The 22188-nt window shown below is 53.3% G+C and overlaps 2 protein-coding genes across 4 annotated transcripts; one reads left to right on the plus strand and one right to left on the minus strand.

Moving 5' to 3' along the window:
* The first annotated feature begins 3379 nt into the window (after nucleotides 1–3379).
* TMEM160 (transmembrane protein 160) lies at nucleotides 3380–5573 on the plus strand. The gene is made up of 3 exons (XM_019752660.3): nucleotides 3380–3629; nucleotides 4522–4614; nucleotides 5218–5573. The coding sequence occupies exons 1-3, from the start codon at nucleotides 3422–3424 to the stop codon at nucleotides 5481–5483; spliced, it is 567 nt and encodes a 188-aa protein (XP_019608219.1). The 5' UTR covers nucleotides 3380–3421; the 3' UTR covers nucleotides 5484–5573.
* Nucleotides 5574–5715: 142 nt separating this feature from the next.
* Nucleotides 5716–20483, minus strand: NPAS1 (neuronal PAS domain protein 1). Of its 3 annotated transcripts, none has more exons than XM_074316211.2 (12): nucleotides 20299–20483; nucleotides 19063–19220; nucleotides 18402–18637; nucleotides 12142–12215; nucleotides 11787–11876; nucleotides 11027–11201; nucleotides 9520–9635; nucleotides 9134–9291; nucleotides 8475–8581; nucleotides 7800–7947; nucleotides 6865–6959; nucleotides 5716–6325 (listed from the first exon to the last, which is right to left on the minus strand). In XM_074316211.2, exons 1-12 carry the CDS (start codon nucleotides 20362–20364, stop codon nucleotides 5859–5861), a joined length of 1890 nt encoding a protein of 629 aa, XP_074172312.1. In that variant the 5' UTR covers nucleotides 20365–20483; the 3' UTR covers nucleotides 5716–5858. The 3 variants fall into 3 exon arrangements, with proteins under 3 accessions (XP_074172312.1, XP_019608218.2, XP_019608216.2); XM_019752659.3 differs by having other exon boundaries at nucleotides 19063–19245; nucleotides 20299–20457; XM_019752657.3 differs by having other exon boundaries at nucleotides 19063–19261; nucleotides 20299–20455.
* Between the last annotated feature and the right edge of the window lie 1705 nt (nucleotides 20484–22188).

Genomic DNA, 22188 nt, shown 5'->3' on the forward strand with positions numbered 1-22188 from the left:
CTCCCGCGAGGGATGGTGGCCACGGACCCTGCAACTAACAATTGGGCTGGACCTGGAGCTGAGCAGTGCCATCAACAACTAGAATTCAAGGGACAACTTGACTTGGAAAAAGTCCTGGAAGTGCACACTGTTCCCCAATAAAGTCCTGTTCCCCTTCTCCAATAAAATATTTGAAAGAAAAAAATCTCTACACACTCTAGGGCTTCTCAGAAAATATAATTGCCACAGCTGCCCACAGGTAAGCAAGAAAACCACCTTGTGATGGCAAATAATTGGAGTTTTATTTTATTATTTATGTTCAGTCTCCTACACTCACTGTAAGCTTTCTTGGGCCCCAGACTTTTTTCTGCAGGGTTCTGAACACTCTTTACCTGGTTCATGATTACTCATAGTTCAGGTTTCAACTCAGACACACCCTTGCTGGGTTAGGGACCCTCTCTAAGCTCTTCTACTCTCCTGGACTTTCCCTAGAACTTACTTATTTAGCATGTTTATTGCTTGTTTTCTGCTTATCCTTATAGAATGTAATCTCCAAGGAAGCAAAGAGTTTTCCAATACATGAACATGGTATATATCTCCATTTATTTAGATCTTCTTTAATGTGTCTCAGCAGTATTTTGTAGTTTTCAGTTGTAAAAATCCTGCATTTCTTTTGTTAAATTTAGTCCTAAGTATTTTTTGTTTTAATGCTATTGTAAAGGGGATTATTTTCTTTCTTTTCTTTTTTTTATTTATTGGGGTGACAATTGTTAGTAAAATTACATAGATTTCAGGTGTACAATTCTGTATTACATCATCTATAAATCCCATTGTGTGTTCACCACCCAGAGTCAGTTCTCCTTCCATCACCATATATTTGAACCCCCTTACCCTCATCTCCCACCCCCCACCCCCGTAAAGGGGATTATTTTCAATCTCATTTTATAATTGCTTCCAGGTAGGATAGAAACATAAAATTGATTTTTGTATATTGGTCTTGTATCCTGCAACCTTGCTAAATTTACTTATTAGTTTTAGTAGTTATTTTGATTCCTTAGAATTTTGTACATAAACAATCACATCACATGCAAATATTGACAGTTTTACTTCTGTCAGATCTATATGCCTTTTATTTATTTTTCTTGCCTTATTGCACTAGCTAGGACCTCCAATACAATGTTGACTAGAAGTGATGAGAGAGGAAATCCTTGTGTACAATCTCGAGGGGAAAACAGTCAATATTTCATCACTGAGAATGATGCTAGTTGTAGGTATTTTGTAGATGCCCTTTATTACATTGAGGAAGTTCAGGGAAGAGAATTTTGTCTGTTTTATTTACAGATTTATATCAAATGTGTAGTATAATGCTGTCAGAGAGCAAGTGCTCAGTAAATACTTGTTGAATGAGTGAATGAATGAATGAGTATAAGCTGCATGGCATGGTGGCGAGTAATTTGGTCTTGGACTTACCTAATTAGCAGAGTGATTTAAGACAACTGACCTAACCTTTCCCTTCCTCTGTAAAATGGGGATAATAATAGTGCATATCACTTAGGGTTATTCTGAGGATTTAATGAGAGTATCCATATAAAGCAAGAGCCAGAATCCCACACATGATTAATGCTCAATAAACATTAACTTTTATTACCTCACTGCTCTGAGCCTCATTTTTCCTCTATAAAAGAGAATATTCTAATCCTTAACGGTTACAATGAGGATTAAATGACATTATACACATAGTGTACCTAGCACAGTTTCTGGCACAGAGAAAGCCATTGGTAGATGTTTGCTATTATTACTTACCAAGTTTCCTACCTATACATCGGGTTGGGGGACATGGAGATCTGTTAATCAAGGACCTCATCCATTGGAAGCTGACAGACTGACGGCAGAGACAGATAAGTATAGAGATCATAATGACAGTGCAGGAAAGAGCGAGAACGTTAATAAAGGGAATCCTAACTAAAATACAGTCGGGACGCCAGAAGGGGGAGCTGTCACACAGTACCTACCGTTCCATGTCATTCACAGAAAGAACTGTCAATTACAGACAGAACCCCACAGAAGAAAAGTCAACAGGAAAGAATCATCAATTATAGGCCCCATCAGGAAAAGATGTATTGCACCTCCTACAAGGAATCGACCACCCCAGCAGCTCAGCTAATGAGAAACCGTTAACTCCCTGACCTTTTGTTTTTCTCCAATGGGTTTTCTTGCTAAACAACCCCTCCCAACTTCTTCCTTTTTCTCCATAAAATAATGTTTCCTCTCCTTTGTTGGACTTATCTATGGTTTTTCTATAGCTGCGTGCCCCAAATTGCAATTCTTTGCTGTTCCAGGATAAATGAATTTTTTGCTGATAATAAAAAAAAAAGTTCTATTTTTAAGGTCACCAGAGGATATAAAGCCATGTGTGGGTTCAGAGGTAGAGAAGCTGGAGGCTGAAGTTTGCCAATGGGATCAGGTCCTTCTGGACTCAGACATAGGCTTAGACCTAAAAGGAAACCACAATTGTTTACAACACGGACAACTGGAAACAATCTAGGGCCTGGGATCTCTTCTGTTACCTTTATAATGCATCAGTATGAAGCATTAAACTTGATGCTGTGGGATGGGAGATGGGAACTGGCTGGCTAGGGCACGGGGTGGAAATTACTTTTCATTAGACCCGTTTGTATCTTGTACCATTATATCTCTATATCTATCTATCTATCATCTAGCTAGCTAGCTAGCTACCTACCTACCTACCTATCTATCTATCTTTTTAAGGAGGGCGCAGCTCACAGTGGCCCATGCTGGGATGGAAACGGCATGATGTTATTAGCACCACGCTCTAACCAACTGAGCTAACCGGCCACCCAAAATAAATATATTTTAAAAAATTATGTTGTGGAAAAATAATGCCACTGGTCAATTTTCATGATTTATTGAAATGTGAAAAAAATTAATTTATCAAATGGCATCTCATTTGACATCTGCACAGAAAAAAAGAAGGGTTAGGAAGATAACAAAATATTAGCAGTAACCGCTTATTTGGTGGGATTGATGGTAAGCTTCACTTTCTCCTCTGGGCTCTTTGAGATTTTGCAAAGATTCTATATTAAGAGTTTTGCTTTTGTTTTTTGGCCATTGGAATGAAAGTCATTAACAAAAACTACAAGTCCCGGCAGACATCGGGCCTGCAGCCTCTAAAGACTGGCTTTCCCCTGGCGCAGTGATCGCCGGGATTCGTAGTCCGTCACCAGAAGCAAGGTGGGACAAGTAGTACCGGCACAGATGACGGAGGAGGGAATCGCTGCCATTCTGACCAATGGACGGTGTGAATTGGGTTTGAATGGCGCAAACAAAACCAATGGGTGGGCCGCTAAGTATGAGTAACGTGTACTTCAGCCTACGGAAGGCCCGTGGGGCGGGGCGGTAAGCGGCGTCTGTAGTGCGAACCATGGGAGGCGGCTGGTGGTGGGTTCCCGCCGCCCGCCTGGCGCGACTCCGCTTCCGGGGGGCGCTGCTGCCGCCTCCGCGATCCCGGAGTGGGGGCGCCCGGGGATCCTTCGCTCCGGGCCAAGGCCCCCGCGCAGGGTCTTCGCCGCCCCCCGTGTCCGAGCTGGACCGCGCAGACGCCTGGCTCCTCCGAAAAGCGCATGAGACAGGTCTGGAGCTGGGGCACGGGTCTGCTCGAATGGGAGAGGAGGTTTGGAATAGCCGAGCTGTCCGCGCACGAGAGTGGGGGATTGGGGTGGGGCTTCTGCTGGAAACTGGGCCCGGGCTCAAAGGGAGAACGGCTTCCGTATACGCGCAGGGAAGTGCTGGCTGCAAGAGCGCTGTGTATCCACATAGGAGAAGGGCTTGCGGATGGGACCAAGGGTCCGAGAGGCTGGTCGGGCTAGGACAGGCAGCCTGAGAAGAACTGATATGTCTGGACGAAAGGGGCTTCCAAAGAGTGCTTGGGGTGGGAGAGTTATTTACAAGAGGGGTCCACGTTGGCCAGTTCCGATTGAAAAGGCGACCACTCTGCATAATGTGGGAGTGTGGATCCCCACGGAAGAGGGGGAAGTTGCAGATTGGAGGAGGGCACAACCGATAGAAGAAAAGCTCTGGGCTGATTGGAGGGCGAGGTGATCCAGGCTGCAAGGGGAGGAGCATTATGTCAGGATTGGAGAGGATGGAGCATCGAGATGTAGGGGAGATGTAGGGGTGGTGAAAAGCTTTGTGCCAGAGGTCTGAGAAAGAAGTAAGAGGGCAGCCCATGGTGTTGACCACGATGACCTCTTGGGGTCTTCCCGTCTTCAGATTTAGGTTCTGCAGTTTTGGTCCTAGATTTTCCTGCAGATTCTGCGGACTGTCTTGAGTCTTCAGTGTTGCAGAGTTTGGGGAGAGGGTTCAGAGACGGAGACAAGAGAGGGTTTGGGGAGGACAGGGTGAAGTGGGGGGCCCTCAGGACCTGGTGGGAATTTGGAGTGGGATGGGACGGTTTCACTGTTTGGGCTGAGGACTTTGGGGGCAGGATTTGGGCTGATGCTGCTTCTTCCCCCTCCCTCCAAGCTTTCCTCTCCTGGTTCCGAAATGGCCTCCTGGCATCAGGCATCGGGGTCATCTCCTTCATGCAGAGTGACATGGGTCGGGAAGCCGCCTATGGTGAGTGCAGACCCCCAGTCCTGCCCCCACCCGGGAGTGTGGACACTTCCTCCCCCACCGGGGAATGTAGAGCACTCACCCTGCCCGCCTGAGTGCGGATTCTCTCCTGCCCAATCCTTCCCGATAGTAAGTGTAGAACCTCTCATTCTTCCCCCCACCGGAAGCTGTCTCATTCTCACTTGTGTCGACCTTCCACCCACCCCACCCCACCCCTGAGTGGGTGGCCCAGGGCATGGCTGTGGGTCCTCTCTTCCAGTCACTTCTCGACAAAAATGAGGATCTTAGTCCCAGCCGCTGCTCCTCCAGCCCTATCTTTGCTCTCAGACCAACCCCCCCCCCTCTGATCTTGGACCTCACTTCCAAGTCCTAGACACCCCTCTGGTACCTTCTCATGCCTGCTGACCTTGGCTCTGTACTATCCCTGACCTGTCCTGCCCAGGAGTTTGCCTCATCCCCCTTCTAAGTCCACCTCAATCCCCTGACCCCCCCTGTCTCTGGCATCTGCCTGCCTGATCCGGGCCTTCCCCCCATCCACCCAACAGCCCCAGCCTGGGACACCAGGCCCTCCCCTCCATTGATTGTGGCCTCCGCCCTCTCCCACAGGCTTCTTCCTGCTGGGCGGCCTGTGCGTGGTGTGGGGTGGTGCCTCCTACGTGGTGGGCCTGGCAGCCCTGCGGGGGCCGATGCAGCTCTCACTGGGGGGTGCCGCCGCGGGCATGGGCGCTGTCCTGGCCGTTGGTCTGCTCTGGGCTTGTGCTGTTGGCCTCTACATGGGCCAGCTGGAGCTGGACGTGGAACTGGTGCCGGAGGATGACGGGACGGCCACTGCTGAAGGCTCCGATGAAGCAGGCCGGCCCCCACCGGAGTGAGCAGCAGGGCGGCAGGGAATGAATGGCTGGGCGCTGGACGGCCTGGGCCTGAGGACCGGGACATTAAAACCTAACCCTTCCCTTGCTCCATCTTCCGAGTGGTGGTTCCTGTGACAGGGGAAGGCTGGGCCTGCAGGGGAATGGAGGGAGGGAAGAGGGAAGGGGCAGATGGCGTGGGAGGTGAAGATGACAGGTGGAAATAACTAAGAAGGAAGGAGAGAGGAGTTCCATGGTCCCTTGAGACTGAGCCACAGACTGGGAGCAGGATTTTAATTCTCAAAGAGCGCCAATGGAGCTGAGAGTCCTATCCCTTGCCCCCTTGGTGATCTGTCCCCATCCCCCAGGGTCCAGCTCTGTAGGTGGCTCTCTCAGTCCTCAGTCCCCCTTCCGCTGCATCCTGGGGCCTGTGGGCCCTGGGTAGGGCAGGCCCAGCGTGGGGTAGAAGGCCTCTGGGAGGGTGGGGCCCGGGCCCAGCCTCTGCAGATGTGGGTACATGAGGCCCAGCTCCGTGGGGCCGTAGCGGATGGTGCCAGGTGTGCACAGGCCCCGCACGACAGGGGGCAGGAAGCCTGCATGCAGCACGGAAGGTGGAGGGTCCCCAGGAGGCACCAGGCCCCATGGCCGCATGAGGTCCTGCTTTACGGACCCCTCCCGGATGACAGAAGTGAACTCCGGCCGTGGTGGGGCTGGATGGACAGCTGTCTCCTCGTCCTCGCTGTCCTCTGGGTCTTTCGTCTCCCCCGGACCAGGCTCCACTTTGATGCGTTTGCCCTGGATGTGGGGGGCCTCTGGTTTCCCTTCCAGGGGGGCAGCCTGTTTCCCTTCCGCTGGAGGCACGAGCTCTGGAAGATGTTGAAGGGCACTGTTTGTGTGCGTCCCAGCCCTCAGTCTTCCCATCTGTGCAATGAAGCTGAGCTCAGTGAGGCTCCGCTGGGGTGGTTTTTGTCCCCTAAAGGACATTTGGAAGTGACTGGAGATATTTTTGGTTATCACAGCTGGGCAGGAGGGTGCTTCTGGCATCTGGTGGTTAGAGGCCCAGGATGCTAAGTACCCTACAATGCACAGGACAGTCTCCCAAACAAAGAATTACCTGACCCAAACGGCAGTAGAGCAGAGATTGAGAAACCCAGTTTAGACCGAGGCAGACAGAACTTTCCTCGATGCCAGAAATATGCCAAATCTGCACCATCCAATGCATTGGCCACTGGCCACGTATGGCTATTGAGCCCTTGAAATGGGGCAAATATGACTGAGGACCTGAATTTTTAGTTTTAATTTTAATGTAAATAGCCACTTGTGGTTAGTGGCTTCCGGACTGGACAGCGCAGTTCCCAGGGTCTCTCTGAGCCACCCAGGGATTGGAGTGGGAGGTGGGGCTCACCTGTGGGCTCTGGCTCTGGGCTGGATGTGTCCTCACAGGCCACGCTGGCTGGAAGCTGGAAGGCGTCCAGAGGTATCTGGCCACCCTCAGCTTGGCTGGGACGAGACAGGTGGTGTTAGGAGCCAGGGGTCCTGCATGAGAGCAGATTCACTCCTGCCCCCCAGGCTTGTGACTGTAGCTTTCCCCTCCTCCTCTCAGTATAGAACCCCACCCCCCAGTGAATGTAGCGTCCTTATCCTAAGGCACTTAGGCCTCATGATTGGACCCCCAAACTCCAAGTTGTCTCCTAGCCCAGCTTGGCCCTGTCTCCCGAGGCCAGACCTGTACAGCCCGTGACCATTGGATGTCACCACCTAGGTATCCCCCAGATACCTCATGTGCATCTGACCTCAGTGTCTTCCTTCTGAGCTGCTGTTCCTCTCAAGGGCCCAGATCTAGGCCCAGCAAAGCCAGAGACCTGGGCGACAGCAGATGGCCGCCTCTGTCTTCTACCTGCATTGCCTGGCGTTTCCCAGGACCTGCCCCAGCCTCCTCCCTGGTCTCCTTGGTCTTGTCCCTCAGACCTCCCACTTCACAGCACCCAGAGGGGTCTTTCCAAAAAGCAGACTTGACTCCTCCAGCTTTAAACTCTGCCATGGCTCCCCAGTGCCCCCAGGCTCAGGTCCAGACCCTCAGCCTAGGCCTGAGGCCGTTTCAGACCTGCCTCCCTAGCAGATACTGTCACCCCCTCCCCTCTCCCCTCTGTGTCCTGCAGCAAGGGCATTTCACCTCCAAGCCTTTGCTCTCTCATTTCCCCTTTTCTCAACCCCCCTCCAGGCTTGTCTCCTAGGCGCCCCCTGAAGAGCTCCCACCCTGAGGTGCGGAGAGACAGCAGAGGCTTCTGGAGGGGATTCCAGCCCCCCCCCCCCCGTGGGATGGGTGGGCGCGACCCTCACCTGAGCACGTAGCTGACCCAGAGCACGTGGCGCTCCCCAGGGCTCTTCCCACTCACAGCCACGGTGGCCACAGACTGCAGCCACACAAAGCCCCCAGCACGCTGCAGCCACCGGTAGTACCCAGTCATCACCTGTCCCTTGTCCAGCACTGGGCCCAGCCCAGGGGCCGAAGGGATGGGAAGAGATGGGGTGGGGGGTGAGACAAAGACGGGAGGGAAGAGACAGGCAGAGGGAGAAGAGACAGATGGACAGGAGAGGCAGAGAAGGAGAGAGGTGGACAGGGAGATGGGCAGAGAGGAGAGAGGGAGATGGGTGCAGAGAGATGGGGAGACAGGTACACAGATGGGAGACACAGTGCCAGGGGAACAGAAAGGGCGAGACAGTGGGGAGAAAAAGGCAAAAGTACAGAGGGAAACAGAATCAGAAAGACCCCGAGCTAACCAGCATCGCGGCACCTGGATCTTAAAGGGAGGTCAGAGGCCCCACAGCCGCCCTACTCCCACCCCACGTCTGAGCTGTTGTTCAGAGCCTCCTTGCTCCTCTTCTCTGCTGAGTTGAGCCCCTGGAGTTGGCAACAGGATGGACTGTGGCAGCCCAGAAGCAGGACTTCCAGGGAGCAGGGCATTGGGGGTATTCAGGTCTGGGGTGCAGGTAGGCAGGGGTAGGGGTTCTCACGGTCCAGGTGGCTTTGGCGGATCCTGGCTGCATCCTGTCCGTGGACAAACTGGTAGCAACTGCGGCCCACAAGCTCTGAGGGCCCCAGGTCCATGTGGTCGCTGACTCTGAGGGCGAAAGGGGAGGGCCCGAGGCCATGGGGCGGGGAAAAGAGGCGGGGTTGGCTCTGGAATTACCTCGGGTTCCCACCCTTACTCTGGAGTGCTTGGAGCCTCAGTTTTCCCCTCTATGAAACTGGTGTAATCATAGTGTCCCGGCTAGAGTGGCTCTGGGCATTCAAGCAGATGGCACTCCTGGGCGTGAGGTGGGCTGGGCACCTCAGAGGCGCCCATCGAGGGGACTATTTCACGATTTCATTTTTCCCCACTTTATGGTGCAGGAGTGGATGAGGGACCAGAGAGGCCTGGGAGAGATGGGATCAGGGAGGGGCGGAGCTCTGCCCAGGCCACGCCCCTTGGGCATCCATCAGAACAGTACCTCCCCCATCCCCAGAGGCCACGCCCTGACCTCCACACCTTGACTCCCTTCTTCCAGTTACCCCTGCCCTCTGCTGCTCTTCAGGCTCCCCGCAGGCTCCCCAGTGCCCCCCAGTGTCCCAGCCACACCCCCCAGCTCTCCTGTGAGCTCCCATTGGCCTGCTTCAGCACCACCCCCGGTACCTGCTCTCACAAGCAAGGATGGTGAGACCCAGGCTGAGACGGAAGACTATCATGTGTCCGTGTAGTGGAAACTCAGCCAGTGGGGCTGGGGGCAACGTGTGGCCGAGGGCCACGAGGCCCAGAGCGCGGGCCCGAAGGCGACCAGTCACGTGGATAACCTGCAGGTGGTGGGCGTGGTTGGAGGCGGGGCTAAGCCGGATGGACGGGCTAAGTGGGGCGGGGCGGTAACCCTTAGGAGGACCTTAACCCCACTGCCGGGCCTGGCTCTGACGGTCACCCCCAGGCGCTGGGGCACAGGGACACAACTAGCAGGAATACAGGAGCGCTCCCCGGGCAGGCAAAGGGAGGTGGGAATCAAGAGACCGGATCAAAGAGTTCACACCCACCTTGTATCCAGAGGCCTTGACGTGCAGTCCCCGCTTGGTGAGGGTGGATTTCATGCGGATGAAGAAGGAGAGCTCCTGGACCCTGGAGGAGGGTGTTACCTCGGTGGGGCTGGTCTCTGGGATGGAGAGTGAGGAAGGTTATGGAATCCTTGGGAGGAAACACACACAGGCCACCCCCATCCCCTGCAGGGCTAGACAGACACAGGGTCATGGCCACAGCCAGAGACCCACCTAACGGTTCTACAAGTTCACTGACATCATACTCCCCTCTGAGCAGCAGCCAGCCGGGTCTTTCTAAAGCTCAGCTCTGACCCTGTTCTTCCCCTATCCTGAAGCTGCCATGGCTCCCTAGGACCCTTGAGAAAAAACCCAGCTCCTCATCAAGGCCTAAAACTTTGGCAAGAACTGCCTCCTGCTGCTGACACCATCTCCAACTACAACCTTCAGGTCTCAGGTCAGACATCTCCTCCTCCAGGAAGCCCTCCCTGACCCCTAGTCTGGGTCAGACACCCCTCTGGGGTCTCCCATTCCAGGCTTGCCCACTCTGGGCCATCACCATCTGGGAATGAGTCAGTATCACTCACTGTATTGTGAGCCCTGGGAGGGTGGCATTGGGAGTGTTGTCACAACTGTCTCCCCAGCCCTGCCCAGCACAGGGCTGGGCACAGAGCAGGGACTCAGGGTATAGCAACAGATAAGACTCACAAATACAAATTATTCTATAAACCCCTATGACGCAGTCATAAATATGCTCACATCCAGATGACCCTGTGCCTCAAACTTCGATGTAACCATAATCACAGTCCCCAACAGTCCTGCGTGTCACAAACATCTCCCCAAACTTCCAAGCACTGCTGACAACTCACATGTGTTTGGTGTAAAGCAAGCCCATATAAGAAAATCTTATTTACAAGAAAGTTAACCTCAGTCCGTCAACATCTCAGAGCTGAAAGGAACTTTAGGGTAATCTCCAACACCCTCCCTCCCCGACATGGGGTGGAATTTTCCAGTGGAGAGAGGGTTAGAAGACAGACCCTGGAGCCTGACAAACCTGGGCTGGAGTCCAGCTCAACCACTTAACAGCTGTGTGACCTAGGACAATTAAACTCTCTGTGCTGTGCCTCAGTTTCCTCCTCTGTAAAATGGAGAGTAATAGTTGCTGCTTTGTGGGATTGTGGTTAGAAGTCAATCAGGTTATGTACTTGGAAGCACGGCACATACAGAAGCCCAATAAGCGTGAGTTGTTATTATTTACCAAAGCCTGGTTCCATCTGTCACCCATAGGCACCCAGCAGCCAGAGGAGTCTTTCTAAAGTTCAAATCTTGGGGATCCAGGCATTCTTAGGGAGCTAAGTCTTGCTGCCCCAGCTTAGATTCTGATTCATTTTACAAAAATTTACTTTGCACAACCCTAATGAGAGTGGGTTTTGTATGCATGAAACAGCTGCATACAGTGTACCTGGTGTCCCCTGATCAGGCCTCATTCTTTGGGGGCCCTTAGAATTACCGATCTCAGAGATATCCGCAAGCGAGGAGGAAGATGAGGAAGAGGATGATGAGGAAGGGACGGAGGGCGGGGTGGGAGGCCCGGGGGTCCTGGCCCGCAGCCCCAGTTGCTCCAGCACTTCGGAGTGGTCCCCAGGATGGATGTAGTCGAAAACGCTGCTGCCCGTCAGCTCCACCTGCCGGCGAAGGAAGGGAATGCAGGGTCGGGTGATAGCAATTTGTATTGAATGGATTGGCAAGGCCTAAGATGCCACAAGAAGCCAAGACTCCAGGGAAGGGAGCTTTCGGCTCCTCCTTGCCCTCTTTTTCCCTTCCAGCCGCCAGCTGCAGGAGCTAAGGTGAAAATGGTGGGCTGAGATGAAGAAAAAACACAAGCCAGTCACCGAAAATGCCACAGAAAACCTTCCAGAGCTGGCAAAACCCAAACCCTTCCAGTCCAGATTGCTGTAATCCTTCAAAATTGTTAAGAAACAAGTTTTGGTAAATATGGTGCATTTGGCCACCACTCATGGGCAAACTGATCTTTCTGCTAATTTGCTTTCTTCAAATTGACCTGTGACTTTGATAACCCTCCTCTGCCTATGAGAAGGAGCCATGTCGGGTGCCATGCGAGGTTCCAAGGAACACACTTTGGGAACCTCAGATCCAGTCCATTTTTTTCATGCCTGGATGGTAAGGCCAGGAGAAAGGAGGGACATGGAGTGGACTGCCAAGGGAGGCGGTGGTGAGCCAGTCCAGGCAGCCTACTGTGAGCCCCTTACCTGTGAGAGACCCAGATAAATGGAGACAGTCTCTGAGATGTAGAGGAACTTCCCTTCCTGGTTCAAGGCAAACACGAAGCCATCCAGGGACTAGAGTAGAGAGACAGGGAAGTGGGAGAGGAGGGCCTGACATCTGTAAGAGGTTCTGAAATCTGATCTCCACCCAGGATGGATTATTTTGGGGGCGGCAGGGCTTTGGTGGTGCTCTGAAGGGGCAGGCAGGAGAGGGAGCCCCACCATTCCATCTCCCAGACCCAGTTCTTCCCTTGGGGTGGATGCTGGAGAAAAGGGTGTTGTTTTCCTCAGGCTGCCAGCAGGTGGCAGCAAGGAGCGGCGGGCAGGGAAGGGGCCTTACCTGCAAGATGTGTCCTCCCAGGTGCTGCTCAAAGACTTCGGAAACCAGCGCCACAGGGCCCCTGTGACCTGGGGCTGCGGGCAGAGGGAGAGGTGAGGCTGGGGACTGTGGTCTTGCTGACCCTGGTCTTCTGTGCAGGCCCCCAGGAAACTAGGCTGCAAATCTCTTTCCCCCGCCATCCCACAGCCATCTTGGGGGTACTGTAGGGCCCTGAGCTCTGTGGGGGAGAGGCCTGGGATGTGTGGAGGAGTGAGAGGGGCACAGGTGGGCTGGACAGACAGAGAGACTGAGACACACAGAGACAGACGCCAGGGGACGCAGAAGGGATTCATTCATTCATTCATTCATTCATTCAGCGAGCTCTCCCTGAGCATCAATTGTGCAGCCAGGCTCTGTGCTGGGTAGTGCTGGGAATACAGAGGTGACCCGGACAGCCCAGTCCTGCCCTCACGGGTCACCCAGGCCAGGGGCACCTAAACAAGTAAAAAAAAAACTAAGAACTATAGAATTAGCATTTGTGGCCATGAAGAACAGAATAAGTGGTGTGAAATGAAGAGGAATGGGGTAAGGCCTGTCGAAGGAGGGGGTGTTTGAGCTCAGACCTGAAGGATGAGGAGGCAGAGAAGAGACCAAAAAGGAGAGCGAGAGAGATATTGAGAGACAAAGACACAGAGAGAAAAATGGACAGAGAGATACCAAGGAATAGAGATAAAGACATTACAACTCAACAACAAAAGGACAAACAACCCAATTCAAAAACAGGCAAAGGACTTGAATAGACATTTCTCCAAACAAGATATACAAATAACCAATAAGCACATGAAAAGATGCTTAAAATCATTAGTCATTAGAAAAATGCAAATCAAAACCATAATGAGAGACCACACCCAACAGGATGGCTAGAAAATAAAACAAAACAGAAAATAAGTGTTGGTGAGGATGGGGAGAAAATGGAACCCCCATGCATTGCTGGTGAGTATGTAAATGGTGCAGCCACTGTGGAAAAGAGTCTGGCAGTTCCTCAATAAGTTAAGCCTACGAGTAGCATTTCCATCTGACCCAGCATTTCCACTTAGGCATATACTCAAAAGAATGAAAAACGTCTCCTAACAAATACCAGTACATGAATGTTCATAACAGCATTATTCCTAAGTGTCAAAAGGTGGAAACAAGCCAAACGTCCCATAGCTGATGGATAAATAAAACGTGCTATATTCAGACAGTGGACTAGCACTCAGCCATAAAAAGGAATGAAGCGCTGGTCCGTGCTGTGACATGGGTGACCCTTGAAAACACTATGCTCAGTGAAAGGAGCCAGACATGAGAGGTCATATATTGTATGATTCTATTTATCTGAAATGTTCAAAATAGAGAAATCCATAGAGACAGAAAGCAGAATGGTGGTTGCCAGGGGCTGGAGTAGGGGGAGGGGGATGACTGCTAATGGGTTCAGGGGTTTTGGGGGGTGAGGAAAATGTTCTGGAACTAGACAGAAGTGATGGCTGCCCCACATTGTGAATGTACTAAGTGCTACTAAATTGTGTACTTTAAAGTGGTGGATTTCATGTTATATAAATTTTACCTCAAAAAACTTTTTGACAGAGCTAGGAACAAGACTCCCCACAAGGAGCCCCGTGGCTAAACTGGGGAACGAGGCAAAGGATTCAGTGACTTTGAGGGTTCCCAAACACTTGGTTCCTGCAAGGCTAAGGGTCCAGGTCTGGCATCCAGCCACAGGGTTGCCCCTCCCTGGCTGTGTGCTTTGGGACCAGTCTCTTCACCTCTCTGTGCCTCAGTTTCCGCTTCTGTCAAGTGGGTTTGCTAAGAGCGTGACCCTCACAGGCTGGTTGAGCATTCAATTCGTTTAAAGAACTTCTAGAAAAGGCCTAGCACGGCCTGGCCCACACAGCAGGTGTTCCCAAACACGGATCCACAATGAGTATTAATAGCGTGATTACTATTGTTATTTCCACACCACCAAAACACTAGGCGGGAAAACCCCGCTCCTTCCTCCCAATCAGGGCTCAGCACCCCCCAGCTCTGCCCCCAGGCCCCAAATGTCTAGGCCATGCCTCCTTTTCTCAGGAGCTCACCCAATATCTTCCCGCTATTACATCCTTTTTTCACCCTAGCCTGGAGCTCCAGGAACAATAACTGGGAGGGTGGGGGGAGTGATTAATGGGGATCCCTCCCCCGAGATGCTGTATGAACCAGCCGGTTGACAGGCGGGAACAATGCTGCTTGCTAATTGTCGCAATTTTCCCCTGTCATTTTTGCTAATTCCTTCATTTTCCCTCTTGCAGGATCAGCCCAGGTCAGACTGAACGGCTGCAATTAACAGTGTTAATGGGCACGTTGGGATGGGGGGGGGTGTGTAGGGGGAGGGCTCAGCCACTGGCTGTTGCCCCAAAACCAGGCTTGTCCCCTGGGACAGGGAGCCCTGGGGTCTGTCCTTATCACTGACATGCGTTTTATTACTCCAGGCTCTTCCTCTCCAAACCCACCAACTCCCCAACTCCTCTCCTGTGTCCCCTTCTCTCCTCCCCAAATGCCTCACCTCCTCTGTCCTCCAAATTTAGCAGGTGGCTTTTCATTACTCCCAGATCTGCCCCCTCCTCAAGTCCAAACCCTAACCACCACTCACTCATTCAACAAACATTTGCTGAGTTTCTTATTGGAGCCTGACTCTGCCGGAGAAGACAAACTACCCCCATCGTTGTCATCCCCTACACAGACTGGGCCCTGAGGGCCTCTCCCAGGCCTTAGGGATTCCCTCTTCACCTACCATTCTTGACTGCCCTCATGGATTTGCTGCCACGGTAGTGGGGAAAAAGGTCTGGGACTTCATTACCCTTTGGAGGTCTGAGAGAGGGAACCATCCCACCATAATCAGAGTGCGTGGGCCTGAGGCCTGGGGGGAAGGGGTGGCATTTCTGCCCCTACTTTCCTCAGCCACATCTGTAAAATGGGTCCAGTGATAGAGCACAATGGGTTCGTGCATGTAAGCTGCACAGAGCTAGCACACAGTAGGTACCTGCCACTATTCCCAAGTCCTGCCACTATTTTTATCAGTATTACTATGGATAACCTGGGGTACTTCTACCCTTCCAGGTAGTTCCTTGCTGTGCACCTTGCCCCTCTTCTTTCTCTCATACCCATCTCCATTTTCTGCAAGTCCCATGGGCTGTACCCTCACTGCATCACATGGGTCCGACCACCCATCACCCCACAGCTCCCACCCTGGTCTAGCTGCCCCATCTCTTGCCTGGACCACTGCACTCACCTCCTCACTGGGCTCCCTGCTCCCACCCACAGCCACTACCTCCATGGCTCCCTTCTCACTTGGGGTAACAAAGTCCTCGCCCGTGAGGCCCTGCAGGACCTGACCACTGCTGACCACTCCTTGCCTCAGTTATTCTTCTCCAGACTTCCTCAAACCAGCAAGCTGATTCCAACCTGCCTTAGGGCCTTCGCACATGCTGTTCCTGCCTGGATGACTCTTCTTGTAGCTTTTCATAGCTTGCTCCCTCACCTCCTGCCAGTCTCAGCTCAAAGGTCACTTCCTCAGAGAGGCCATGCCTGACCTGTGAATTAAGATGCCATCCTTCCTTCCCTCACTCCATTCCAGTCACCCGACTGTGGACGTGACCCCTTACTGTGTCCCAGGCACTATTCTAGACTCAGAGAGCAAGGTGCCATGGGGGAGAGACACACAATAAACAAGAGAAATAAGAAATCTCTAGTGCCATATGATGATAAGAAGAAATAAGTCAAGAAAGGAAGACAAGGAGTGCTGGGAGGGGTGTCATTTGTAATAGAGTGGTCAGGGAAGGCATTACTGAAGAGCTGACATTCAGAAAGAAGGGAATTCCTGGTGGAGGGCAGAGCAAGTGCAAAGGCCCTGAGATGAGACCATGCTTCTCTGAAAAACAGCAAGGTGGCCAGTGTGTGTGTGGGGGAGGGGCACTGAAGAGGTGAGAGGGGAAGAAGATGAGATCAGAAGGTGGGGGCCAGGGGACCCACTATGCAGGATTTGTAGGCCCACCCTTGAGGGCAGGGACTTTGTCTTGTTCCCTGCTGTTTCCGACATCTAGACCAGTGCCTGGTACAGGGAAGGTGTTCAGTGGGAGTTTGTTGACTGAATGACCAATGCTGATATGAGAGTAAGGCTATCTTCTCCCCAGACTCGGAGGCCCAGAGCTAGACTTTAACCTCTGTTGTCCCATTTTACAGATGGCAGAGTGAGGCCCAGAGAAAGGCTGAGACCTGAAAGGGAGGACCCATCCCTGGAGACCTACAAACATGCCAAATATGATTGAAAATGTGGACTCTGGAGCCAGGCCCCCGAGTTTGCCTCAGCTGGGCCTCTTCCTGGCTGCGTGACTTTGAGCAAACAGTTTCACCAATCTGGGTCTCAGTTTTCCACTTTTATAGAAATTATAGCATGGTCTCCCTCCTAAAACTTTGAGAGGATTAAGCAAGTTAATCTGTATACACTGCGCAGCATGTATTGTATATTATTATTATTGAGGACATGGGAACCCCTTCCTTTTGGGAGAGTGACACAGTTCTTTACTCTCTAACTTCTACTGAAATGCTCTCAGTTTCCCCATCTGAATTACAGAAGCAGGCACTTGGCCTCTTGTTGGGAACCCTGCAGAGCAGGAGATGCCCCCTCAATTTCCTAATTTTGGGGGTGTAGGAGGGAGCCCATGCAGTTTCTCCCCCCCAATTCCAGCATACAGGCCCGGGGAGCTAATGAAGTTGGGGGTCTGCCGCCTCAGTGCCGAGACTTCAGCGAGCCCCTGCCTCTCGACTTGCCCATCCAGGCAATGGGGGGCGGGTTGGACGCCAGCGAGGCTCTCAGCTCCCTCCCCCTCTCCCGCAAGCTCGGGGACAATAGACAAGATGTTTATCCCCCGACGGCGCACATGTTGTTCGCGGTAATGACAGTAATCAGAGGCTCTAATGCCGCATTCTCTCGGCGCCAGTCAATTCGCCTAATTACCGCCTGGGAAGCCGGATTATTTAAATTTAAATGGTGATTTATTGCGAGCTTAATCAATGCTATTTTCTCTCCCCCCTTCCCCCGGGACCAGGGCAGGAGGGGAATTGGAGCCCCCCCACCCTAAGGACTCCCCTTCTTCTCGGGCGGGGGAGTAGCCTGGGGTGCCCTGTCCCTGTCACCTGCGACCTCAGATTAACACGATTCACTGTCTTCTAGTAATACGAATAAAGCAGTAATGCATAAAACAGAAGTAATAATAACGTCACCTCCATATATTTCAATAATAAAGTCTAAATAATAATAAAAGCAGGCATCTATATATATATCTGTTTTTATATATTCTATAGTTACATGTTATAGATTCTATTTCTTTGATTATTTTGTTATTGTGTCTTGACCACTAGGATGTCAGCCTGTCCAGCGTGGGGACTTTTATCTAGTCTATTTCCTGATGGATCCCTAGGGCTCAGAACAGTAGCAGGTACACAGTAGATGCTCAATAAACCACATGCCCCCCCCAACAACCCTGCAGGGTCACCATTGATAACATTAGTCGCCATATACTGATGGCTTACCCTCTGCCAGGGATGTTCAGGTTCTTTACACATATTACCTGGTTGATCCTCTCCTCAGCCCTCAGGGACAGGTTTCGCCATGATTCCCATTACACAAATGAGGCACAGAGAGGTGCAGTGACCTGCCCAGGGTCACAATGCTGGGGAGTGCCGGAGTGGGGAAGGGACCCAGGCGAGTCTTTTTGAAGCTCATCATCTTACCTGCCATATTATACTGTCTCCCTCCCACTATCCCAAACTGGGAATTCTGACTGCAGAGTCCCTGTGTACCCCCGGTGCCCCTCAGGTCTGGGTGTGGGGGATCTCTTGCCCATTAGTGGATGGGAGGCCCAGTCTGGGTCCTCTCTGTCCCACCCACGGAGCTGTGGGTCTCCTTTGTGATACATCTCCTCTAAAGAATAGCATGTACTAGTCTGATCCCTGGTGTTCCCAGGTCCCTTGATGAGGCCAGAATTCGTGAAATCTTCCCTACCTCGTGTGCCCATTTTACAGATGAATAAACTGAAGCTTGGAGGATAGAAGCCACCTGATAGGGACACATAAAAGGTCTGACTCCAAACCCCGTGCTCCCTCTGGGTCAAGTTGCTGGGCGAGGGCTGGCAGGCACCTGAGATTCCAGCTTCTCTGCCCCACACGGAAGATGTTGGGACCCCAGCTCCCCGCGCATGCGCACTCACCGAGGCTTGCCTGGGGCCTGGCAGCCCGCAGCCCCCAGGGCGGCGCCCCCAATGCGGCGAAGCGGCGCAGGCGGAGGTAGGTGACGCTGAGCCGCACGATGGACGCCTTGTCCAGCTGGCTCGAGATGGCTCCTGGCAGCGGAAGCAGCTTGGCCAGCTCAAAGAACTCCAGGTTCTCCTTTCCGCGGCGCGAGCGCGCCGCGTTACGGGACTTCTCTTTGCGCTGCGCCTGCAAGCTGGACGGGCGGCGCGGAGGAGGCGTCAGCGGAGTTCCGGAGGTCAGGGATGCGGGGCCCGGGGGATGGGGGAAACCCCGCTTCCTGGGGCCTCGGGGATGGAATGGGACCTTGGAAGTGGATTCAACACTCTGGTGGTGAGGGTAGAACCTGAGCGTGAATTCTACTCTCGGTCGTAGGAACAGAACCTGGGGTGTAGATGACGGGGGGAAGGAGGAAGAAGAGCGGAAAGATGAGGAATGTTGGGTATGAATTATGAGGAAGGGGTTGAGAACACCACACGATGGTGGTGGATTTCAAAACCACGGCTGAGCAGCGCAGGGTAACAAATTCTAGCCCCAGGGGGCGGGACAGAAGTGAGTGTGAATTCTCCCAGAACATCTCCTTGGGGCGGGGCAAGGCCCGAGGGGCGGGGCTTTGCTCACCAGGGTCCAGGCGGGGCCTTGACCACGAGCCCCGGAAGAAAGTCCCACGGGACGCTGCCGCCACGACCTGCCCCGCATTTGACCTCGCCTCTGCCGCCACTGCTGGGATAGGGGGCCGCCATCTCCGCGGGGACTCTCTCAGGCGGGCTCAGAGCAGCCTGCGGGACTCGAGACCCGCGTCTCCTGCAGCGGGAAGGAGCTGCAGGCAGCGCTTAGTGCAGTAGGGCTGCCCCCCACCTCCGCCCCGGGAGACCCGTTAGGGAAACTAAGGTCCGCGCGGGTCTCAAGGTGTCAGCAAGGAGCTGGAACTGGATGATGCCTCGGTTTCCTCTACCTGGAGTCCCCAGTACGGAGCCTGCAGCTCTCACCCTGCCGGGACCCAGGCGAAGCTGAGGGCGAGGACGTGCCCCGCCGCCGCCTCCCCCGCGCCGCCCGCCAGCTCGCCCGCCTCACGCCCGCGCCGGGCCGGCTCCCGCATACCAATAGGCGCACGCGGCGCGCATACGGATCGGACCGGCCCGCGCGCTGCGTGCCAAGCATGCCCAAACTGGGCGGGGGGGCGGGCGCCTTGCCGCGGGGATCCTGCCCCGGGAGCCCTCTGCCCTGGGGATCCGCCCTCCAAGCCCGTCCAAGGAGTCCGGTTCCCCGTGTCGTGGTGCGCCTATTTCCCGGGCTGGGGTAGAGGAGGCAGGGGGGCAGAGGGCAGGGACCCCACCCCATGTTCTACCCAGGGACCACCTCCCAGCCCCTTGAGGTGGCGCCACGTGTGCGGACCACCAAATCTCCGCAACCACAACTTCCTCCCTGAATATGCGGGCGTGCGAACCCCAGCCCCGACGCAGTGGCTAGAGCTTCAGCCTGAGGTAGCCATCAGGGTGGACCCGACAGCCGGGGCCCAGGTGTCCTGGTTTCCAGGTCCCTCAGAACCAGGAACGTGTACAATGAGGTCTTCATTCCTCCAGGACTAGCGTTCAGGATTCCCCCCACGCACCCCAGTATCCACACCTCCCCCAACCCTTCCCAATCAGGTGTCCAGATGCCCCAGCCCCCCGACTTCTCCAGGAACCAAACATCCTTGTACCCCTTCCCCCAGCCTCGTGGATACAGGGGTTCGGATATCCTAGCCCCCAGGACAGTGGAGTTCCGGCTCCCTATTCCTCCAACACCCAGGAGTTCCCGTCCCCTCATGCCAGCCAGCAGGCGTCTCCTACCCTCAGGACCCCCAGCCTCCTTTACCTGGCCGCAGGGCGGGCTCCGGGCGCGGCGTGGGGCCGGCCGGGCGGCGCAGAGGGGCGGCCCCATAGACCCCGGGGCGGGCCGGACTCGGTGGGGCGCGGGCTGTGGCGCTAGGTTCTCAGCGCCCACCGCGGCCTCGCAGACTTGGAGACGAGGGGACAGGGCTGGCGGGAGAGGGCGGGGTCTGCCAGGGCCCCGCCCACCAAGTCTCCGCCCCCTCCGTCCAGCCCCGCTCCAGCCCCTCAGGCCTTTTCTGTGGTAGGTGGTTCCCAGCAATCGGGGGTTTGGCCCTCTCCCACCAGAGCGAGAACCTCGGAGTCAGAGAGGGAAACACCGGCGTCCGGGCACTATCTCTAGACCTCACAGGGAGGAACCAGCGCCCCAGTTCCCCCAAGGGAACCCGGAGCTCCAGCAGACCCTTGGGGCAAGGTGGGCACCCTGCAACCGAGCCCCCTGTAGAGGTGGAGACTCAGACGTTAGTGCCTCCTCCAGGGACGCAAATCCAGGTATCTGATACCCTCATTTTCCGGGAGACAACTCCAGGATGTTAGCAGGTCCTCCCCCAAGAGGGGGACCCCTCATCCAAGCCTACATCCCCTCTTTTAAGGCCAAGATTTGGCATCCGGATTTTTCAGGCACTGGGACACATGTATCCGAGGAACTTCAGAGATCAGGATCCTGAGGTCTTATTTCCACTCTCCCCTTACGCCACGCCATCCCCGCCACAGGGACGGGAACCCCAACATCCAAGCTCCCCCCTTAGATCATAAATGGGAACTCAGGGATTGTAGCACCTCACACAGAGAACATAGACCCAGGCATCTAAACCAGGACTTCTCCACTCTGGTAGGAGATCCCACATCTCTCCTTCCCAAGCCCCTTCAGCAGCCTGGCATGGGAGTCTCCAGGCACTTAACTGCTCCTGGGAGACACCAGAGCAACAAATGAAAATGTGGCAATACTCTTAGGAGAGGCAGGCAGTCAGGGGCTCAGCAAGAGCAAGGGCTCGCTTCTAGTTGGACAGATAAAGAAAGGCATACACACCTCTGAACACTCGTGTGCACTGGCTAATTGGAACATTCACTCTTGTTCGTGATGACCACAGTTAAATGACTTGGGAGTGCTCGCGTTCTGCTCATCTTTTCTCCATAGCAAAGTTCTGAGCTGGGTTCTATTGTTCAGCCCATCTTACAGCCAGGGAAACTGAGGCATAGAGTGACTAGCCTGTTGGTGATAGTCTCTCAGCCAGTAATATTTCCCTGCAGAGACTTGTTATGGTCAGCTAGCTCAGGTCACTGGCTCTTGTCTACTGATACTACTTCCTGCCTGTGTGGCCTGGGCAGGTACCATGGTTCATTTAATTCTAGTACCCATTTCATAACATCATTGTGAGCATGAAGTAAGTTCATCCAACAGTTCTCAAAGTGTGACTTGCACTGGTTCATTCCTAAGACCCTCTCAGGGGGTTTGCTTGGTCAAATTTTCATGCTGAGATGTTTTCTGCCTTTTTCATTTCATTCTCCCATGAGTGTCTGATGGAGTTTTCCAGAAGCTGTATGACATGTGACGTCAAAACAGACTGAATGCAGAAGCAGTCATGAAGATCCATTTGTCTTCTGTTACACTGGACTTTAAAGAGATTTGCTAAAGTGTGAAATAATGACACTCTACTTGCTAAATTTTTTTGTATTGGACAATGTATTTTTCATAAAATGTTATTTATGTTAACCTGTAATGGGTTTATTATTGCTATTTAAAAATTAGCGTTATCTTTAAAAATTCTCAGCTGTAATTTCTGATATGGCTTATAAAACACAAACAAAAGCTCTTTGGTCTTCCTTAAGAATAGAAAGCAGTCCTGAGACCAAAAAGTTTGAGAACTGCTGAGTT

The sequence above is a fragment of the Rhinolophus sinicus genome, chromosome 8 (assembly GCF_057876585.1).
Source record: "Rhinolophus sinicus isolate RSI-liver-muscle chromosome 8, RSI-T2T, whole genome shotgun sequence".
Taxonomy (NCBI): domain Eukaryota; kingdom Metazoa; phylum Chordata; class Mammalia; order Chiroptera; family Rhinolophidae; genus Rhinolophus; species Rhinolophus sinicus.